The 20514-nt window shown below is 36.4% G+C and overlaps 1 protein-coding gene across 1 annotated transcript; it reads right to left on the bottom strand.

Moving 5' to 3' along the window:
- LOC131168051 (probable inactive receptor kinase At1g27190) lies at positions 1–2530 on the bottom strand. The gene has a single exon (XM_058127223.1). It carries the CDS (start codon positions 2156–2158, stop codon positions 359–361), a length of 1800 nt encoding a protein of 599 aa, XP_057983206.1. The 5' UTR covers positions 2159–2530; the 3' UTR covers positions 1–358.
- Between the last annotated feature and the right edge of the window lie 17984 nt (positions 2531–20514).

Here is a 20514-nt window from a genome sequence, read left to right as displayed (position 1 = left end):
TGTGGGGCGACATTATGAATTACCAGTTGCATTCATCATCTTCAATGAACATTTTTTTCAAGGCTACGAGCATGCTGGCATGCATGCCTATACAAACAAGGAGCCTCAAAGGCTGATTTTCAGAGAGCAACAAACAAATAGATTTTCTGAAATGCAAGATGCTACTGTAGAAGAAAATTATGGTATCATACAAACATATCTAACAGATGGAAATTGTACTAGGAAAAGCCAGCAGAAATGGAGACGCACACCAATTGTACAAGCCTTAAACAACTTACTCTCAAGGTTTAAAATGCAGAAATTTTGCATTGCGAAGTGTCTACCATTTTATTAAGCTTCTCCCATCTTGAATCCAAAGCTATGCTGGATGATCAATTAGCGGAAATTCATCAAATTGTTCTGAGAAACCATGGTCCTCAGCCATGCTCTTCAATGCTTCATAAATGTCGTACATAGAACGCCTATCTTTTGGCCGAGAAACTACACAAGAACATGCAATTCCCACAAACCGCTGAATTTCATCATCATGGCCCTTTCCGTAAAGAGTCCTATCAATAGCTTCCTGGATTTGACCAGAACTAGAAAGATGATTTACCCAATCTACTAGGTTACCCTTGAATCCTTCCTCAGCATTAGTGACTTCAAGAGGTTTCTGCCCAGTTACCAACTCCAGCAGCACAACCCCAAATCCATAAACATCCCCCTTAAGTGAAGCAACCATGGTGCTTGAGTACTCTGGAGCTACATAACCAAATTCTCCCAGATCCCCATTGACAAAACTACTGTCGTTAGCATCAGCAGAAGTCATGAGCCTCGCCAATCCAAAATCCATTATCCTAGCATCAAAGTCTTCATCAATCAGAATAACATTAGAGCATATATTTTGGTGCAGGATTGGAGGCTGGCAGCCATGGTGAAGCCAAGCAAGACCCCTTGCCGCTCCCAAACCAATCCTAAACCTCGTAGGCCAATCTAGCATAGTGGTATTTTCATGCAATAGTGAATAGAGCGTCCCATTAGACATGTGCTTATAAACCAGAAGCTTCTCATCTTCCACAAAGCAAAACCCCAAAAGAGGTGTTAAATTTGGGTGCCTAAGCTGTCCTAATCGGTTCATCTCCAAACGAAACTGCTTCTCACCCAATTTGCAAGTGCTGAGCCGCTTAATTGCCAGGGCCGACCCATCACGAAGAACAGCCTTGTATATAGTTCCTGTCCTGGTAGGCATAATAATGTTTTCTGAACGAAAATTGTTTGTTGCCACCATTAAGTCTGTCAATTTAACCTTGACAAGAGGCTTCTGAAACAAAGAGACCTGAACAAGCTTGTAAGCCCTCAACTTCTCAACCCAATTAGTATCATCATCTCTTCCGATTCCATAACCTCTCTTACTCCTCCGACTTGACCTCACAAAGTACCACCACCACACTCCAAACCCCAACATCAGGGACGCTGCGGCGCCAAAAACACCAGCAGCAATAATGATGGCAAGATTCCTCTTGCTCAGCCCACCACACTTCGACCCAAGAGGTCCTCCGCAAAGCCCGTTATTACCAACAAAACCTCCGGCATCGAACTGATTAAGAAACGACGGTATTGTCCCAGTGAGCTGATTATTGGCTACCGAAAATGTCTTAAGCCTACTCAAACTCGAGAACTGATAAGGAATAGTACCCGATAACTGATTATTTGCCAAAATTAATTTATTCAAATACGAGCATTTCACAAGATCCGACGGAATCGGACCCGTCAGATCATTGTCCGATAAATCTAGAGTCACAAGATACGGCAACCAACCGCAAATTTGTGAAGGAATCGAACCAGAGAGAGCATTACCGGAGAGATCAAGCGTTTGCAGAGTATGACAATGCCTCAGCGAATCAGGAATCGACCCCTGGAGCTGCATATCCTGCAATTCAAGATTGATTAACCGATTTTCCTGATCGTTCCAGCACGACACGCCCACGAACTTGCAGATGAACCCGATCGACCTGTTCGAGAAACTCCATGAGCTCAGCCTGCCCTGAGGATCTCTAAGCGAGTTCTTCACACCCTGCAGGCAATTCACATCGTCCTCACAAGACACGCCGTACAAGTGAATCGCAGAGCTGAAAACGAGCAAACCCAAAACCCTGAAACACACTCCACAACCTCCCATGAAGAAAGGCTTCTGCTCCCGTCTCTCTAATCTCTGCAAGGGTGTTAGGGTTTCGAGTTTTTCATGTGGAACGCTTTGAAGAAGGTTGGGTATGAAGAGTCATTGACTTCGGCGCTAAAGCAAGAAGAATTTACCATCCATTTGCGATGCGAAGTTTGAATATGATATGATTGAATTTGAAGGGTGTGAGCGATGAGTTGTTTCCTGCATTTATTTATTTATTTATTTATTTTCCATAGAAAGCTTAGCATTAAGCATAGGATTTGAAAACATTAATAGCTCAAATTATATTAATGCTCGGAGACCACATCATTCAAAGCAGTGTGAAAATGAAATATGAGGAACACATAAAATTTAGAATGGACCAATTGTTTGCACAAATGAGTGATATTAGCCATCAATCTTAATGACGTGGGTCACTGTATTTTTGTAGGTCAAAGCATTTAATGTTATGTTTGAAATAGATCTTAAATTTGAATTTGTCTAAATTATGATAAGTTGTGATATAAAATTTTCATTACACTTCCTCCAAATTTACTGAAATTTAAATATAAAGTTTGAAATTTATAATATTATATGATATAATAATTCATAATTGATCGAATCCAAATCATAATTGAAGGAAGGTTACTTTTAAGTTCTTCAAATGTTTACAATTCATTATATTACTTATTAAGTGCATCATCATATATTGACCTTACAGGTCATATCCTGTTTTGATTATAACAAATACTCTGATATTTAATGATTGATGAGTTTATGTGCATGATCTATTGGAAGTTTCATATGGTGCACGCCCATGGACTTGAAAGAAATTGAAGGCCCAAAGTGTTTGTCTTGTAATTTATATTTCATATTATTCAAGGTCTGTAATATTAATTATGGTCTGTAATAATTAATGTGTTACATGCATGATAAGACAGCGCTCAATGACCATAGTTTGACCATAGGGAACCACAGGACCGTTGGGATCGGTCGACCGACGTTGGATTTTTTGGACTATATACTCAAAGACCTTAGACTGACCTTAGGTTCAAATATATTGCATGAAAAAACCCTCATATATCTTAGAAGTAATAATCATGTGAATATGGGTGACTTCAAAAGAAAAATAGGACTTAAATGCACAAATCAATGCTTTGGCCGACCAAATTAGCACGTGGGAAATCCCAACGCTCTGGTCGACCGAACTCTCAATTGTAAAATGGCTACGTCGACCGAACATTCAACTTCGGTCAACCGAACTTAGCCCAGTCGACCGAACCTCGGAGGTTCTTAAATCGTATCAAGTATGGTCGACCATCTCTTCAGTTCAAAAACACCTTGGTCGACCAAACCTCAAAAGTCGTCGACCGACCTTCTCAGGTTGTCCAAATTTTACCCGAGGTTAAAACGAGGTTAATTTTTATTAACCCTATTTAAACTTCTCCAAAAATACTAAATATGTCCCAAATGGTTATAATTTCAAGAGTGTCTATATATACCCCCTCATTTGCATGGATTAGAACAGGAATAACAAATATCATTAGCAAAACATCCTTTGAAATTCCTTGAGCCCTATTTTCACATTCAAGCTTACATACTCCACCCATTCTCATTCATTTGCAAAAACTACTTTGGTGAGAGTATTTTTTAGATAATCTACATTGCCATTACAAGCTTACACTCTCATTTGTGTTGATTGATTTTGTGTTTTTATTGAGAGTAAGTCAACAGTTTTTCCCGTGATTTAATTCATAAATCCATTTGGTGGAGAAACTTTGCATTCTCGTTGCAAGACTCAAGAGCTTGTCATTCGTTGTGAAGAAAATATTTTTTGACAAACTGATTTTCTAAATATCTCGTGAGCTTATCTTTAAAAAATATTTACGAGATTTTTGCTTGGGTATTTCAGATCTTTGATATTGAGCATTGTGATTGATATTGTTCTTTTGAATCAAAGATCCCTACACAAACACTCTCACACTCTAACTGCTATACTTACATTATTTTTTAGAGTAGACATTTAAACTATATTGAGCTTATCATATCCTATTATATTGTAGTATGTTGATTGTAATAGTACAAATCTGCTTGTTGGAGAAGCATATATTTTGTACACATCTTGTATTGTAATTTGGTTGTATTCCAAGTGTGGCCTAAGGGGACGTTAATCCAGTCCAGAAGGATTGGTTGTAAAGGTTGAAGTCAGTTTTGTGTTAATTTGACCTGATTGTATTAGGTCCCGCTCCACCCGTTAAGTGAGCCGTAATGGAATCCTTATACTTGTAAGCCAAGACGGGGACGTAGGCAGTATTGACTGAACCCCAATATCATATTCGATGTCACTTGTTCATTTCATGCATTATATTATGCTTTGTGCTTGATTTAATTTGCTTGCTAAATATACTGCATATCTAATTGACACGGTATTGTATCTAGTTAAGAAATGCTGAAATTGTGGTATTGTTTAATATATCATATCTGCAATTTCACATATATTTAGAGTGCCCCTAGGTTGTGTAATATTGCTGTTGGATTAGTTGAACCTAAGAGGAAATTTTTTAATTTCCAATTCACCCCCTTTTGGGATTGCACCAAAGTCAACACCATAACCTATTCTAAAACATCTCTTTTGCATAAAATTAAGCATTATGTGTTATTATATAATCATTGACTTCCAAATTTTATACATAAAGACAATTTATTATAAATATTTTATTTTTAGTTGAGAATTCCACTTGTGTATTTGTTCCACATTGAAAAAATAGAGTGGACAATATACATGGTTTGCCTAAAAATCTAATAGGTTTAAACTTTTGGGTCAAGTTGGTGTCCACCTATATTTATCAAGCCTACCCATGGGTTCCTCCGGTGCTAACAAGTGGTATCAAAGTCGACGATTCATAACTCTAAATGAGTGACATCATAAAAGTCAAAGTATGAAACTAATTCTCTTAACGTCCTAACAGTTGGAAGATCAAGTGTGTGACCGAGGCCAATAAGGATCATTTAAGCTTGAAAAATGGATCCGAATAGGGTTAAGACATTGGAGGTAGAATTGGTTTGGAAGCACGTGGAATGCAATCTAAGGCATAGAAGGCGCTATGATAAGACCTACTTGAGCAACTGTTATAATTGGGCTTATTCCCGTGAGGGAGATAGTTTCCGTCCAAGAGCACTTAGAACTCAAAAGTAAGGGAGAGATTATTGAAAATTTCACTTGTGAGTTTGTATCACATTAGAAAAAATAGAGTGGATGATGAGTGTTTATATGCATAGTTAGGGTCCAAGATACAATAAGCTTAACCTTTTGGATCAAGTTGGTGTCCATCCATATGTCTCAAGCCTACCCATGAGCTCCTCTGATGCTAATATTTTATTTTTCTTTTGTGAGACTTTTAATTGGTACAACTTATCTGGATAATTAAAGTTTAATATTTATATATTAAAAGTCTCAGTTCAAACTAGAAGTAACAAATATGAGGTATAAGAGGGATCATCTCCCATTCTGTAGCCTAACTTAACTTATTTTCTCACTAAATTAAACATACTTTTTTCTATAGAATCAAGAATAGTAAATTCTAAATCTACTCTGAAATGCACAATTCTTTATAAATAATTTAATGTATTTATTTATTTATACAACTAAATATTCACATGTCAATGAATTTTAAATCTTATGTAAAAAATAATAATTTTATTTATTTATTTTATGAATAATTTTTTAAGGAGTGTTTCGTGTCTTCAAGAGTGAAATTGACCGGTGATTTAAAGGTTTAAAATAAGAGGCCAAGAGGGGAGATTTTTTTTTTTTTAGGAGGAAAGTTTTGGTTGGCATCCACCCATAATGGCAAATATGGCATAGGTGGAGCCCCCAGGGCGCAGCTCAGGTGGTTGAGCGGATTTCGGGTGTGCGCTTCATGGCGTCAGGGTTTCCTCCCCACCCGGGTTCGATTCAGCGCCTGAGCTCCTGATTTAACCTCCCTGTGGTGTGTGGGGCCATTCTACAGGGCGTGGGAATAGTCACTGGCCGGTGCGACGGACCGTAAAACGGACGTCGTTGACGGTAGGTGGACACCCGGACGTAATCCAAAAAAAAAAAAAAAAAAATATGGCATAGGTGGAGACTGCACTATATGAGGCTATTTTGCTTCTTCTTTTTTTTTTTGTGGTAAGATTTTTGGTGTTTATCAACGATATTTTATAAATGTTATGCTAGACTAGTCAATCCAAGAGCTTGTGATTTAGAATCAATGTCATTTTATCATTGAAAAAATAATTAGACTTCTCTATTAATGGATTTTTCGGTGATCTTTTTTTTGCGGTGAGGTCACTTATGACAAATTACTTAATTCATGCTTAAAGGGATGATTATATTATTTGGTTATGTTTTGTGACTTTTTGTCTTACTTTTGCTTCTCCCTTTTTAACGAAAAAAATGTCCTAATTTGCTCATTTGATTGATTGTTCAATTAAAGTGACAAATACTTTTATTTTTGGTTTATATGGAAGTGAAAAAATTATGAATGATAATTTTCATAAATATCTAGGGTTTAGGGTTTAAGGTTTAAGAAATTTAGAATTTTGAAGTAAATTTAATATATTTAAAAGGTTCTTTAGTTGCCTAAAATTTTATCATAAGTAATTTATGATAAAATTTGAGAAAAACAATGTGGTTAGATTTATATCTTATTTTCTTTTAGCCTTAGGCCAATTATTGGTGCATGGTTGGATCCTTGAGGATTTGCAGGACTCATTCTACATGGTTGATTCTTGGACCTTTGGCCCTTAGGAGGGGGGCTCTACAAATCAAAGACCACTTCAAGCCAAGAAAAAAAAAACACTTGAAAAGTTGCCATTGACACTTGTCATACCAAGAAATGACATATTCACCCCCTCTTTCCTTCTTTCTTTCTTTTTTTCCTTTTACTTTTTCACTTGTAAAGTGAAAGTTAGTGTTAGAATTTTCATTTATTACATCAAAAAAAAAATTTTGGGGTGGCATTGATATTTTTTTTGAGTGTCAATATTGAATCCAAAATTTAATTTTATCAATAAATTAAATACCAATATATCTCTATTCAAAACCTTTCATACGCCTACACAAATACAATATAAAATTTTGAATATTGTTTTTTTGAAATATAAAGTGCACGGGAAAGATATATATATATAGTCAGTCATATTATATCAAGTCATGTAATTAGTTGTCATGTAATTAGCCGCCATGTAATTAATTCAAACGTTGATATATAATGAGAAGAGCCCTCACAAAGAAGGGATTCAATACAATTGACATGGTATCAGAGCTTAAAACTTGAATTAGGTTTTTTGGGTTAATTTCTTTCGTAATTGTGAGGGTTGTTGAGTCACCTTAGGCAGTTTTCTTTAGTTTCGGGAATCTTTGGACATTGAAGGTTCATTGTGGTGTGAGTTTTGTGGCTATCGGTAGTGTCTGGGCATCATTGCGGTGCTGCCAAGACATTCTTGGGAGAATTTTGTGGTCAGTAGTTTCTCGGCATAATTGTGGTGCTGTAGAGACATTCTAGTGTGATTTTGTGGCTGTCTGAGAGAATTGGAGGTCGTCGGCTTGATTTGGGGTGGCTGGTTGTGCTGGACAGATTGTATTACACACACAGTTGCTTCTTTTTCTAGGGCAGGTAATTGTTTTGGGCTTGTTTCTTTGTGTTGGGCTTTTTAGGCTTTGCTGGTTGGACTGGTTTTGACCTGCTTCTAGTGTATTAAGCAAGAGGGGTTATTTTAAGTCAATTGTTTTTCGGTTGTATTGGGCTTTGTGGGTTGGGTTGCTTTGTGCTTTGCTAGTTAGTGTTTTTTGCATTTTTTGTCTTGTCTTTTATTGTTGTGTTACGGCCGGCATCATGACTACTAACTCAGATTCTTGTGGTGTGCACTTCACGGGTAAAATTTATGATACATGGTAATTTAGTATGTGTTGACTTTTTGAGTCCGATCTCTAGTTTTGATAATGACAACCGCAAGTTTCTTATGTGTGTAACCAGTGTTTGAACAGGTAACATTTCATAACACACACATAAGGAAACTGAAAATGGAAGTCAAAAGAAACTCGAAGAACATGTACATCAGTTGACGTATTCCAAGGAAGTCCCAAGAGTAAAGAAGATTGAAGACATTTAAATTTCATTTGTATTACATTTAGTTTTTCTATTTAGTTTGTAATATTTGCATCTGCATGCATGATATGAATAAAGCTCAAACAAGACCGTAGAATTGACCATAGGGATTCGAATGACCTTAGGGCTTCGGTCAACTGATGCCAAATTTTTGGTGTTGACTCTCAAAGACCATAAGATTGACTTTAGGAGCCCAAAAATATCACATGTAAAGTCCTTCATACCTTAAAACTTATACCTATATGAACAGGGGTGACTTCTGATAAGGAATAGGACTGAAACTGCACATTAAATAGTGCTTCGATTGACCGAACTTTCACGGTGTAAATCACTCGATTGACCAAACCATACAGAGGTCAATAGTTTGACTTCGGATGGTCGACCGAACTTTTATGTATGGGGACCTTCGGTTGACCAAACCTCCCTGGTTCAACATATTGACCCCTCCGTCGACCGACTAGAAATATATGGGCAACGCACTAGTCGACCGAACCCCCACGTGGGAGATTCCAACCGCCTAGTCGATCGAACTTCATAGTTCAAAATGACTTGGTCAATCGAACCGCGCGAATTTGGAAAATCGCCTTTCAAGCCCTCAAAATGTTCGACCCTCTTCTCAGTTCATTTTCTCCACAATCAACCGAACTGTATCACTCGGTCAATCAAACCTTAAGTTCGGTCAACTGGTGCTCTCGGGTTGGCGAGAATTACCGAGGTTAAAAACACTGTTAAAATTTATTAACATCACTTAAACTTTTGCAAAAAGGCCTAATATATCCCTAACGGTCAGATTTTCTAAAGAAATCTATATATACCCCTTCATAACTCAAAATTAGTAAGATGATTAGTTAGAAAATCCTCTCAAATTTTTATATCATATTTTTATCTTCCTAAGCTTATTTTTCATCCTCTTTTTTTTATTTATTCGAAAAATCATTTTCAAGAGAGTATTCTTTATCTTGGGCATTTTATCTCTTACAAATCATATTACTTATACTCTTATTTCTCATTCTTTTTAAAATCATTATCTTGAGAGTAAATCCAAAGTTTTTCTCCATATATTTTATTGATAAATATCTTTGGAGAAAACATATAGCTAGCTTGTGGATCTCTACACATATATTGCAAAGATTTCCAAAAGCTCATTGTGCTTCATTTCTCATCGACGTATCCATGGCTATAAATAATCAAAACCCAGATTTTTGGCAAAATTTTGGTGCGGGAAATCTTTTTTCTCTCTCTAAAATGTTTCGCTCCCCTTCTCTCTTCGATCCTGGCTTCATTTCTTGTCGGATCAACGATCTGAGGCCACCACGATGCTTTTGGGAAAGTTCTCTCCAAGTCTGCCGGAGTGGATCGTTGGTGGGGCTGGATTGAATTTCATCCCAATCTCAGGATAAGACATTTTATTTAGTATTTGTCTTTCCCACAGTTATAAGAAACGTAGTATACGAAAAAATAATGATATTTTGTTCTGAAAAATGTTGTTTTTAGGGTGTTGAGTGGGGAACCCTATCGGTGTAGGACTAGTTACAGTAGAGGACTTTCAGAGAAATCAGGTAAGGAAAATATGTTATGCTAGAAAATCTTAGTATGATTTCAGTGTAAATTATATGTTTTTACCAGATTATTATTAAGAGTAGGAATTTATACAGTTCATAAATTATGTTTAAAATGTTTTAATTATTGTGTGGCATGAGAATATGTATATAGTACAGAATCATGTTTTACAGTATGTATACAGAAACATGTTTTACAGTATTTTCAAGATCATGTTTTATAGAATATATAGATAGGGAAAAGCTTATACAGTTTTTCATAATATCATGATTATACAGTTTTACTGTATCATGACATACAGATTTACAGTTTATTTCAAAAATACAATTGATACAAATACAGTTTATTACAGTGTCATGGTTAATACAGTTAATACAGAATCATGGTAAAACAGATAAATTGTATATAGAAATATATTATATAGTCTTAGACCCTAATGGACCATTACAGATCAGGTTATAGAGCATGGTAACATAGTTATATTCAGTTCAGAGTGCAACCACATTACTCATATAGTATGTGGTATTCAAAAGTCGATCATGCCTGCATTGTGGATAGGCTCCCCTTCAGATAAGGGTTGAGGAGGTCGATCTGACTGTTGGAGTTCAGTTGACTTACCCTGGTCGGCCAGCCAGGATAGGTCCCACCTACGGGCCACACAACCTTGTCATGAGGAGTTAAATCATGACATACAGTCATCCAGGGAAGTTTTCTCAGTTATTATATGTATATACAGATTTAAAGAAAATAGAAGATGTACCTATGTATATTAGAAGTAATATGAATAGAAAATTCATAAAGACAGATATGTTAAGCAACGTAGATAGAAGCTATGTCATATGTTATTTATACCTGTATCCTCGGATTCAATTAATCATGATATTTTTAAATCATATTTTTACAGATATGTAACTCATTTGCCACACACTACCAATAGCATATTTTGTCTTACTGAGCATTGTTTCATCCCAGTGATTTAATATTTTTCAGGTGATCTAGTTAGGCGAGCAGATCAGGCTTGCAGGTAGAGAGGCTACAGTACTGCCCTTTCTAAGGGTGAGTATTCTAAAAAGTTATTTTGTATGTCCCTAGTTTTAGTAGGGAATATTTTTGGAGAATAGTTATATGTGTACAGTTTGAGGAATACTCTGACACTCTGGTATTGTCGTATATATGTGGATATGTTTTTATGTATTCAGCCTCCCGCTGCTTAGGTTGATGGTTAGATTTAAATTAGTAGGTATCAGAGTAATATAAATTCCAATATATATATATATTAAAAAATAAATAAATTAGCAGGTCGTTATAATTTGGTATCAGAGCCTAAGTTGCTAGGTTCTGTAGACTTTAGAGTGCAGCGGAAGCTATATCAGAGTATAAGAAAGGATTAATGTTTTGTTATGTAGTCTGGGTACATGATTTTCGTGGTTGTTTCTGTGTCTTTCCTGGGATGACGCTTTCAGGAAAGCCATAGTAAACTATTTTAGGGTCATGTTTTGGGTTACAGGATTTGATTTTGAAATTTAGTACGAGGGGAGACAGTTAAGTGTGAATATGAGATTTCAGTTAAATGGAATAGAATGGGGTGCATGGGAAATAAGGTTTTTAAAGTGTGTTCTTTTTTTTTTTTTCAGAATGGACCCAGGAAGTACTGGCACGAACGCTGGGGAAAACAAACTAGGACCTTCCAGTATGGGAGGTGGAGATATTGATGCAGTACTACGTAGCATCACCTAGCAAGTGATGGCTGAGATGGCTAGGAGCTCAAGGGAGCGTAGCTGCACGATCGAGCAGTTTACGCGGATGAAACCCCTATCTTTTGTTGGAGGAGATGACCCGATTATAGCTGAAAATTGGGTCCAGGACATTGAGGAGACGTTAGCTATGCTTCCATGTACAGATGAACAAAAGGTGCTATTTGCAGCTTTTTAACTGACAGGAGAGGCGAAGCACTGGTGGAGATAAGCACGACTGATTGAGGAGCAGAGGCCGGTTCCAGTGTCGGTGACGTGGGACCGATTCAAGGAGCTGTTCTTCGAACAATATTTTCCTGCTATAGTTCGGAGTGCGAAGGCAGCAGAGTTTATGCACCTAGTATAGGGGCAGATGACAGTATCTCAGTACGCAGCTCGATTTATTGAGTTGTCGCGATTTGCCCCACATTTAGCACCAAATGAAGAGAAAAAGGCAAAAAAGTTTGAAAAGGGTCTGAGACAGAACTTGTTTGAATATGGGATTGGTTTAGGGTTCCGACATTTGCGGAGGTCCTAGATAGGGCTGCGATTATTAAGAGTGGTATACAGAGAGGTATAGCAGCTCAGAGCTAGAGGAAGATGTAACGTCCCGAACCCTTAAACCCGAGTTCGGCGCGTTATACCTGATAAAATCCTGATAATCCATAATTCATAATTCATAATATACGTAACAAAAAACTTAAACATAATCTTCATATAACATAATACCAGAGTTTGCTAATTCTAACTATAATCCATAATAAATCATCCATCACCTGCATTTCCATAAATCTACATAACTCCCAAAATATTTTAGTATGTTTACAATCATTCCTTACTCAATAGCCTTAAAACATAAAGACATAAAACATAAATATTTACATTCCCCAAAATTAACATAGAAATATACCATTTTCTTTTTCTATTTCCCAATAATTCTATAAAAACCTCGAGCTCTCAAAGCCCGATCTCGAGGAAATCTTGAAAAAGATAAATTCATATTCAGGTGAGACACATCTTAGTAAGGAAAGAAACAATATATTAAACACAGCGTGTGGCTAACATGAGGTAAATAGATATCATTTTAATTGCATTTGCAAATCATCACATAACATTGAAATTGTTTTCTGAACCTAAACAATCACCTACAAATATTTAACTCACGAGATTACCCAAGGATAGGGGTGATTACCCGTCCATACAAGTAGCACCCCTTTGCTCTAATACTTAGGTAATCTTAAGGTCACAATTAAAACATACCAGAGCACTCACCTTACTTAGTAAGCCCTCAAGTACAAGATTAATCTCGTACTCACACAGTTCAACAATAGTTTACCAGTAAAGGCCTTAAGGATAGGGAAATCTACCCGCCTATAAAAATAGGTTCCCTCTACCCTAATACGTTAGGTAACTACTGCCACATCTGAAGCTACTAGTGCACTCGCCTTTCTCACCAAGCCCTTAGGCGAAGAGTTTGCTTTGCCTAATCGTAACATGTTCTATGTACATACATACTTCTAATATCATAATATATCATTCTTTCTATCATTATTCAATCGTACACATCTGTTCATATTCATAGCTTAACATTGCATTGCATTTCACTTTAAGTGACTCTTTCCCATTTGTATCATTCACGTTTCACATTTCATTTCATTGCATTGTCATTCCATTGTCATTTCTTTGCATAACATATTCATTTCATTCCTTCATACTACAGCTGGTCTTTAGCCATCATTAGTTAATCCACATAGACACTAGAATCTGCTATAGTTAGTCCACATAGAAATGCGCTAGAATCTGCTATCATGGTTGTCTTTCAGTTGTCTTACATTTACATGGTTGCATTTAACATACACAAGCAGCATAGTCCATATCATATTTTATTCATAAAGCATTACTTAATTAACCCACATCTTCTACATTTAACATATATTTGCACAGAATCTCATGTCACACAGTTTAGCAGTAAAATTCATACATATATATATATATATATATATATATATATATATTCCTGTAAAATAGGTCAACCCAAATTTAACATTTATATGCTGAAAATATATTTCATTTCTTACATTAATTCCTCAAAAAATTCCTTTCCACTTTCATCCGTTTACTTTCACATATACATAGCTATATGAGCATTCCTAGGCTCAAAAAACATGGTGTTACATGGTTGACATTTTAAATTCACATAAAAACATATATACATAACTAACACATAATCCATTTTATTTCATAAAAACCTGATTTAATACATAAATTTCCCTCTTACCTGGTTTCTTGAATTACGCCAATAGGGATCCCACACAGATGTCCGCGGCGCTCACCCAAACTCTGATTCAAAAACCCTAGTTCTATTTAAATTATTTTCAAATAAAATACTATTTAAATATTTTCTAGGGCCATAATTTTCAAATTAATAGTTATACCAGCAAATATAATCAATTTGCCAAATTTTCTAAATCTCACTCTCGCTTTGGAGTGGGACCTAGAAAACCCTAATTGGAAGTTTACCTATGTCAAAATGACGATAATCACGACTAGGACGATGTGGTGATACCTGATTGTCGATTTAACCGCATATTTACAGAGAAATTGAGAAAATGGGGAAAAGTTACCTTTCCTCAAGAGTAGTGCCTAAGTCGTTCCCATGACAAATCTGCTCCAATAGAAATGTCGGTGGCGGAACTAGGAATCTAACGACACTCTCCGTTTTCCGATTCGACGAGAAATTGAGAGGGAGAGAGAGACGGAGATGAAGATGGTCGCGGCGTAGGAAAAAAAACTCAGGGGGGGTTGGCGTGCCTTTTCTTCTGCAGAATCAAACTTCTTCCTGAAGCTTTTGCTTCAAGAAGTTTACCTTTTATATATGTATATTTATTAAACATTAACTTATACATATATATTTGTATATATATATATATATATTAACTTACTTATATGTGTGTGTGTGTGTGTGTATATATATATATATATAAATAGCTTATTTTAATTAGTTTTTTTTTTATTTCCTTTATACTATTTCTTTTTATTTATTCATTTAATACTTCAATTTAATAGTGTTTAACTAATTAATTGATTAATAATTTTAATTAATTAATTATTATTTTTTTATTTTTTTCTAATTATTTTAATCATTTTAATTTTTCGGATCTTTACATTCTCTCCTCCTTAAGAAATTTCGTCCTCGAAATTTGTTACCCGATCTTTCATTTCCATAATTCTATGATTTACCATATCCCACACCATAATCCCAACAACACAATTATATACTTTAAATCCAATACACATCTAAGTTCTCCATATAAGGACCAGTCCCACGGCTAAGAAACATCACCATCGATGGATTTGTCATGGTTTTCTGAGACCGTCGACTGAATTAGAAAATCACAGAAGTCCGCCAAGGGATTTCTGTCTCAAAGCTATAAGACAAAATCCTATACTTCCCTACACCATACCTACTTCTCAACGCCTAACCTAACCTATCTATCTAGCATCATTATCCTAATTGTTTCCTATGCTTTGGTATAAATCATCTCTAATATAACACTCTAACATTTCCATATTCAGGCAATGTGAAATTAGTCACACTTCCGGCTGGACATTGCTCTGATACGACAATGTAACATCCCGAACCCTTAAACTCGGGTCCAGCGCGTTATACCTGATAAAATCCTGATAATCCATAATTCATAATATACGCAACAGAAAACATAAACATAATCTACATATAACATAATACTAGAGTTTACTAATTCTAACTATAATTCATAATAAATCATCTATCACCTACATTTCCATAAATCTACATAACTCCCAAAACATTTCAGTATTTTCACAATCATTCCTTATTCAACAGTCTTAAAACATAAAGACATAAAATATAAATATTTACATTCCCCAAAATTAACATAGAAATATACCCTTTTCTTTTTCTATTTCCCAATAATTCTATAAAAACCTTGAGCTCTCAAAGCCCGATCTTGAGGAAATCCTGAAAAAGATAAATTCATATTCGGGTGAGACACATCTTAGTAAGGGAAGAAACAATATATTAAACACATCGTGTGGCTAACATGAGATAAATAGATATCATTTTAATTATATTTTCAAATCATCATATAACATTGAAATTGTTTTCTGAACCTAAACAATCACATGCAAATATTTAACTCACGAGATTATCCAAGGATTGGGGTGATTACCTGTCCATACAAGTAGCACCCCTCTGCTCTGATATTTAGGTAATCCTAAGGTCACAATTAAAACATACCAGAGCACTCACCTTACTCAGTAAGCCCTCAAGTGTAAGATTAATCTCGTACTCACACAGTTCAACAATAGTTTACTAACAAAGGCCTTAAGGATAGGAAAATCTACCCGCCCATACAAGTAGGTTCCCTCTGCCCTAGTACGTTATGCAGCTACTGTCACATCTGAAGCTACTAGTGTGCTTGCCTCTTTCAGCAAGCCCTCAGGCGAAGAGTTTGCTTTGCCTAATCGTAACATGTTCTACGTACATACATACTTCTAATATCATAATACATCATTCTTTCTATCATTATTCAATAGAACACATATGTTCATATTCATAACTTAACATTACATTGCATTTCACTTTAAGTGACTCTTTCCCATTCGTATCATTCACGTTTCACATTTCATTTCATTGCATTGTCATTCCATTGTCATTTCTTTGCATAACGTTTTCATTTCATTCCTTCGTACTACAACTAGTCTTTAGCCATCATCAGTTAATCCACATAGAAATGCGCTAGAATCTATTACAGTTAGTCCACATAGAAATGTGCTAGAATATGCTAACATAACTGTCTTTCAGCTGTCTTACATTTACATGGTTGCATTTAACATGCACAAGCAGCATAGTCCATATCATATTTTATTCATAAAACATTATTTACTTAACCTGCATCTTATACATTTAAGATATATTTGCACAGAATCTCATGTCACACAGTTTAGCAGTAAAATTCATATATATTCCTATAAAATAGGTCAACCCACATTTAACATTTATATGTTGAAAATATATTTCATTTCTTACATTAATTTCTCAGAAAATTGTTTTTTACTTTCATCCATTTACTTTCACATATACCTAGCTATATAAGCATTCCTAGGCTCAGAGAACATGGTTTTACATGGTTGACATTTTAAATTCACATAAAAGCATATATACATAACTAACACATAATCCATTTTATTTCATAAAAACCTGATTTAATACATAAATTTTCCCCTTACTTGGTTTCTTGAACTACGCCAACAGGAATCTCACATAGATGCCTGCAACACTCACCCGAACCCTGATTCAAAAACCCTAGTTCCATTTAAATTATTCTTAAATAAAATATTATTTAAATATTTTCTAGGGCCATAATTTTCAAATTAACAGTTATACCCGCAAATATAACCAATTTGCCAAAGTTCTCAAATCCCACTCTCACTTTAGAGTGGGGCCTAGAAAACCCCAATTGGAAGTTTGCCTACGTTAAAATGACGATAATCGCGACTAGGACCATGTGGTCGTACTCGATCGTCGATTTAACTGCATATTTACAGAAAATTTAGGAAAATGGGGAAAAGTTACCTTTCCCCAAGAGTAGTGCCTAAGCCATTCCCACGACAAATCTGCTCTAGTAGAAATGTTGGTAGCGGAGCTAGAAATCCAACGGTACCTTCCGTTTTCCGATCTGACGAGAAATTGAGAGGGAGAGAGAGATGGAGACGAAGATGGTCGCGGTGCAGGAAAAAAAACTCAGGGGGGGTTGGCATGCCTTCTCTTCTGCAAAATAACTTCTTCCTGAAGCTTTTGCTTTAGGAAGTTTACCTTTTATCTATATAAATATATATATATATATATATATATATCTTATTTTAATTAGTTTTTTTGTATTTCCTTTATACTATTTTATTTATTTATTTATTTAATACATCAATTTAATAATGTTTAACTAATTAATTGATTAATAAATTTAATTAATTAATTAATTTTATTCATTATTTTTCCTAATTATTTTAATCATTTTAATTTTTCGGGTCTTTACAGAAGAGGCGCACGCCTCAGGGTTTTCAGGCTGGTTTTTGTCGAGGCCCATGGAGAGGAGGTCGTGATAGGGGAGATTAGAGGCAGATGACAAGACCTTGTGAGAACCAGGGTATGTAGACCTACCTAGTATATTAGACATGCAATAGATGACATTTGGGGGAGTGTCGGGCAGGGAGAGATGTTTGCTATTGCTGTGGGAGACTCAACCACATGGCACGTGCATGCCTAGGACCGCCAGTCCAGGTCCCAACTCCCAAACCCTATCGGGGAGGTTATCAGGCAGCTCGTGGAGGTCAGCAGAGGAATGTAGCCCCAGCGCAAGTTTACACTTTGACACCAGGTGATGCTGAGACTATCGCAAATGTGGTGATAGGTACTTTTATTATTCTATCATATCTAGTTATTGTTTTATTTGATTCAGGTGCTACTCATTCCTTTGTCTCTGCATCCTAGGTCAAATTATATGGAACTGAGACCCAGTCATTAGATATAGAATTGTCAGTAGCTACACCATCAGGGTCAGTGATGAGGTGTCAAAGGGTACTCAGAAGCTATCCAATAGAAATCCATGGGAGAGTGCTACCAGCTGACATGATTGTGTTAGATATGTGTGAGTTTGATGTAATACTAGGTATGAATTGATTGGAAGTTAATCACGCCAGTATTGATTGTCATAAAAAAAAAATGATTTTCAAACTCCCTAGTGAGCAGGAATTCAGGTTTGTTAGTTCACGTGTACGTGCTCCATCATAGCTTGTGTCAGCCATGCAGGCGAGTAGATTGCTCCTAGACGGAAGTCAAGGGTTTATGACTTTTGTAAAGGAAGTGTCAGGAAATGAATTGAAGCTTGACAGTACACCAGTAGTATGAGAATTTTCAGATGTTTTTCCAGAGGAGCTACCTAAGTTGCCTCCCGAATGCGAGGTGGATTTTGCTATAAATTTATCTCCAGGGACAACGTCAATCTCTAAGATTCCTTACCGTATGGCTCCAGCTGAATTGGGAGAATTAAAGGATTAGTTGCAAGACTTACTGGATAAGGGATTTATACGGCCCAGTGTATCGTCGTGGGGAGCTCCAGTGTTGTTCGTAAAGAAGAAAGACGGGTCTATGAGGATGTGTATTGATTACAAGGAGATAAACAAGGTTACCATTAAGAACATATATCCTCTACCCCGTATAGACGATCTATTTGATCAGCTCCAGGGTACACGAGTGTATTCCAAGATTGACCTTAGATCAGGTTATCACCAAGTAAGGGTAAAAGTAGAGAATGTCTCGAAAACAGCTTTTAGGACTAGGTATGGGCACTATGAATTCCTTGTTATGCCATTTGATTTGACGAATGCCCCAGCAGTGTTCATGGACTTGATGAATAGAGTCTTTCATCAGTATCTAGATTAGTTTGTAGTGGTTTTTATTGATGATATACTAGTTTACTCGAGGAGTTTTGAGGATCATGAGGTGCATTTGAGACAGGTACTGCAGACGCTCAGGGAGAAAAAGTTCAATGCTAAGTTTAGCAAGTGTGAGTTCTGGCTTGAGAAGGTTGCGTTTTTTGGCCATGTGATCTCAGGAGATGGTATTTTAGTGGATCCCAACAAGATTGATGTGGTGGTGAATTGGGCCAGGCCGAAGAACGTGTAGGAAGTCAAAAGTTTCTTAGGACTGACATGTTATTAATGTTGATTTGTTGAGGGGTTTTCAGCCTTATTAAGACCTCTCACGCATTTGATCAGGAAATATGCTAGATTTGTGTAGGATGAAGAATGCGAGCAGAGTTTTTAGGAATTAAAGCAGCGGCTCGTCACTGCACTAGTACTGACGATTCCATTAGGAGGTGATGGTTATGTAATTTACAGTGACGCGTCTTTGAAAGGGTTAGGCTGTGTATTGATGCATCATGGTAGGGTGGTAGCGTATGCTTCTAGGCAGTTGAAAAAGTATGAAAAGAATTACCCTACTCACGATCTGGAATTGGCTGCAGTGGTACACACACTAAAGATTTGAAGGCACTACTTGTATAGTGAGAGATGTGAAATATTTTCTGATCATAAGAGTTTAAAGTACTTCTTTACACAAAAAGAGCTGAATATGCGGTAAAAGAGATGGTTAGAACTCATCAAGGATGACGATTGCACCAACAGTTACCACCCAAGTAAAGCCAATGTGGTGGCTGATGCACTGAGCCGTAAATCAGAGGATACAGCGTAGTTAGCAGTAGAAATTCAGCACCTAATTTAGATGGATTTGGAAAGGCTTAGCGTGGAGTTAGTGGAAGATGATCCTCATGTGTTTATTGCCAGCTTGGTTGTGCAGCCTACACTATATGAAAAGATTAAAGCTGCTCAGGGGGATGATTCAGAATTAGCGTAAGTAATAGCCAGAATACAAGATGGTCAGGGAGAGGAATTCAACATTTCTGATGACAGGGCTCTGAGATTTCGCACCAGATTGTGTGTGCCTGCGAATGATAGCATTAGGAGAGCGATTCTAGAGGAAGCTCACAGGTCCCTATACACAGTTCATCCCAACAGTACGAAAATGTATAGGGATCTGCGAGTGTATTTTTGGTGGAGTGACATGAAGAGGGAGATTGCAGAATTTGTGTAGCAATGCTTGATGTGCCAGTAGGTTAAGGTTGAGTACTAGAGGCTAGTAGGATAGTTGCAGCCACTTTTCATTCCTGTATGGAAGTGGGACCACATATCCATAGATTTTTTTACTGGGCTACCACCGGCGCCGCATAGTCAAAATGCCATTTGGGTAGTTTTTGATAGGCTGATGAAAATAACTCATTTTCTACCTATTAAAGTTAGCTACCCTATGAATAAATTAGTAGAGATTTATATT

This window comes from Malania oleifera, chromosome 11, assembly GCF_029873635.1.
Source record: "Malania oleifera isolate guangnan ecotype guangnan chromosome 11, ASM2987363v1, whole genome shotgun sequence".
NCBI lineage: Eukaryota > Viridiplantae > Streptophyta > Magnoliopsida > Santalales > Ximeniaceae > Malania > Malania oleifera.
The sequence above is the reverse complement of the archived record's forward strand: the minus strand, read 5'-3'. Positions and strand labels throughout refer to the sequence as shown.

What these genes read in the sequence shown, in the direction of transcription:
- LOC131168051 (XM_058127223.1), bottom strand. Translation starts at nt 2,158, where the DNA reads ATGGGAGGTTGTGGAGTGTGTTTCAGGGTTTTGGGTTTGCTCGTTTTC.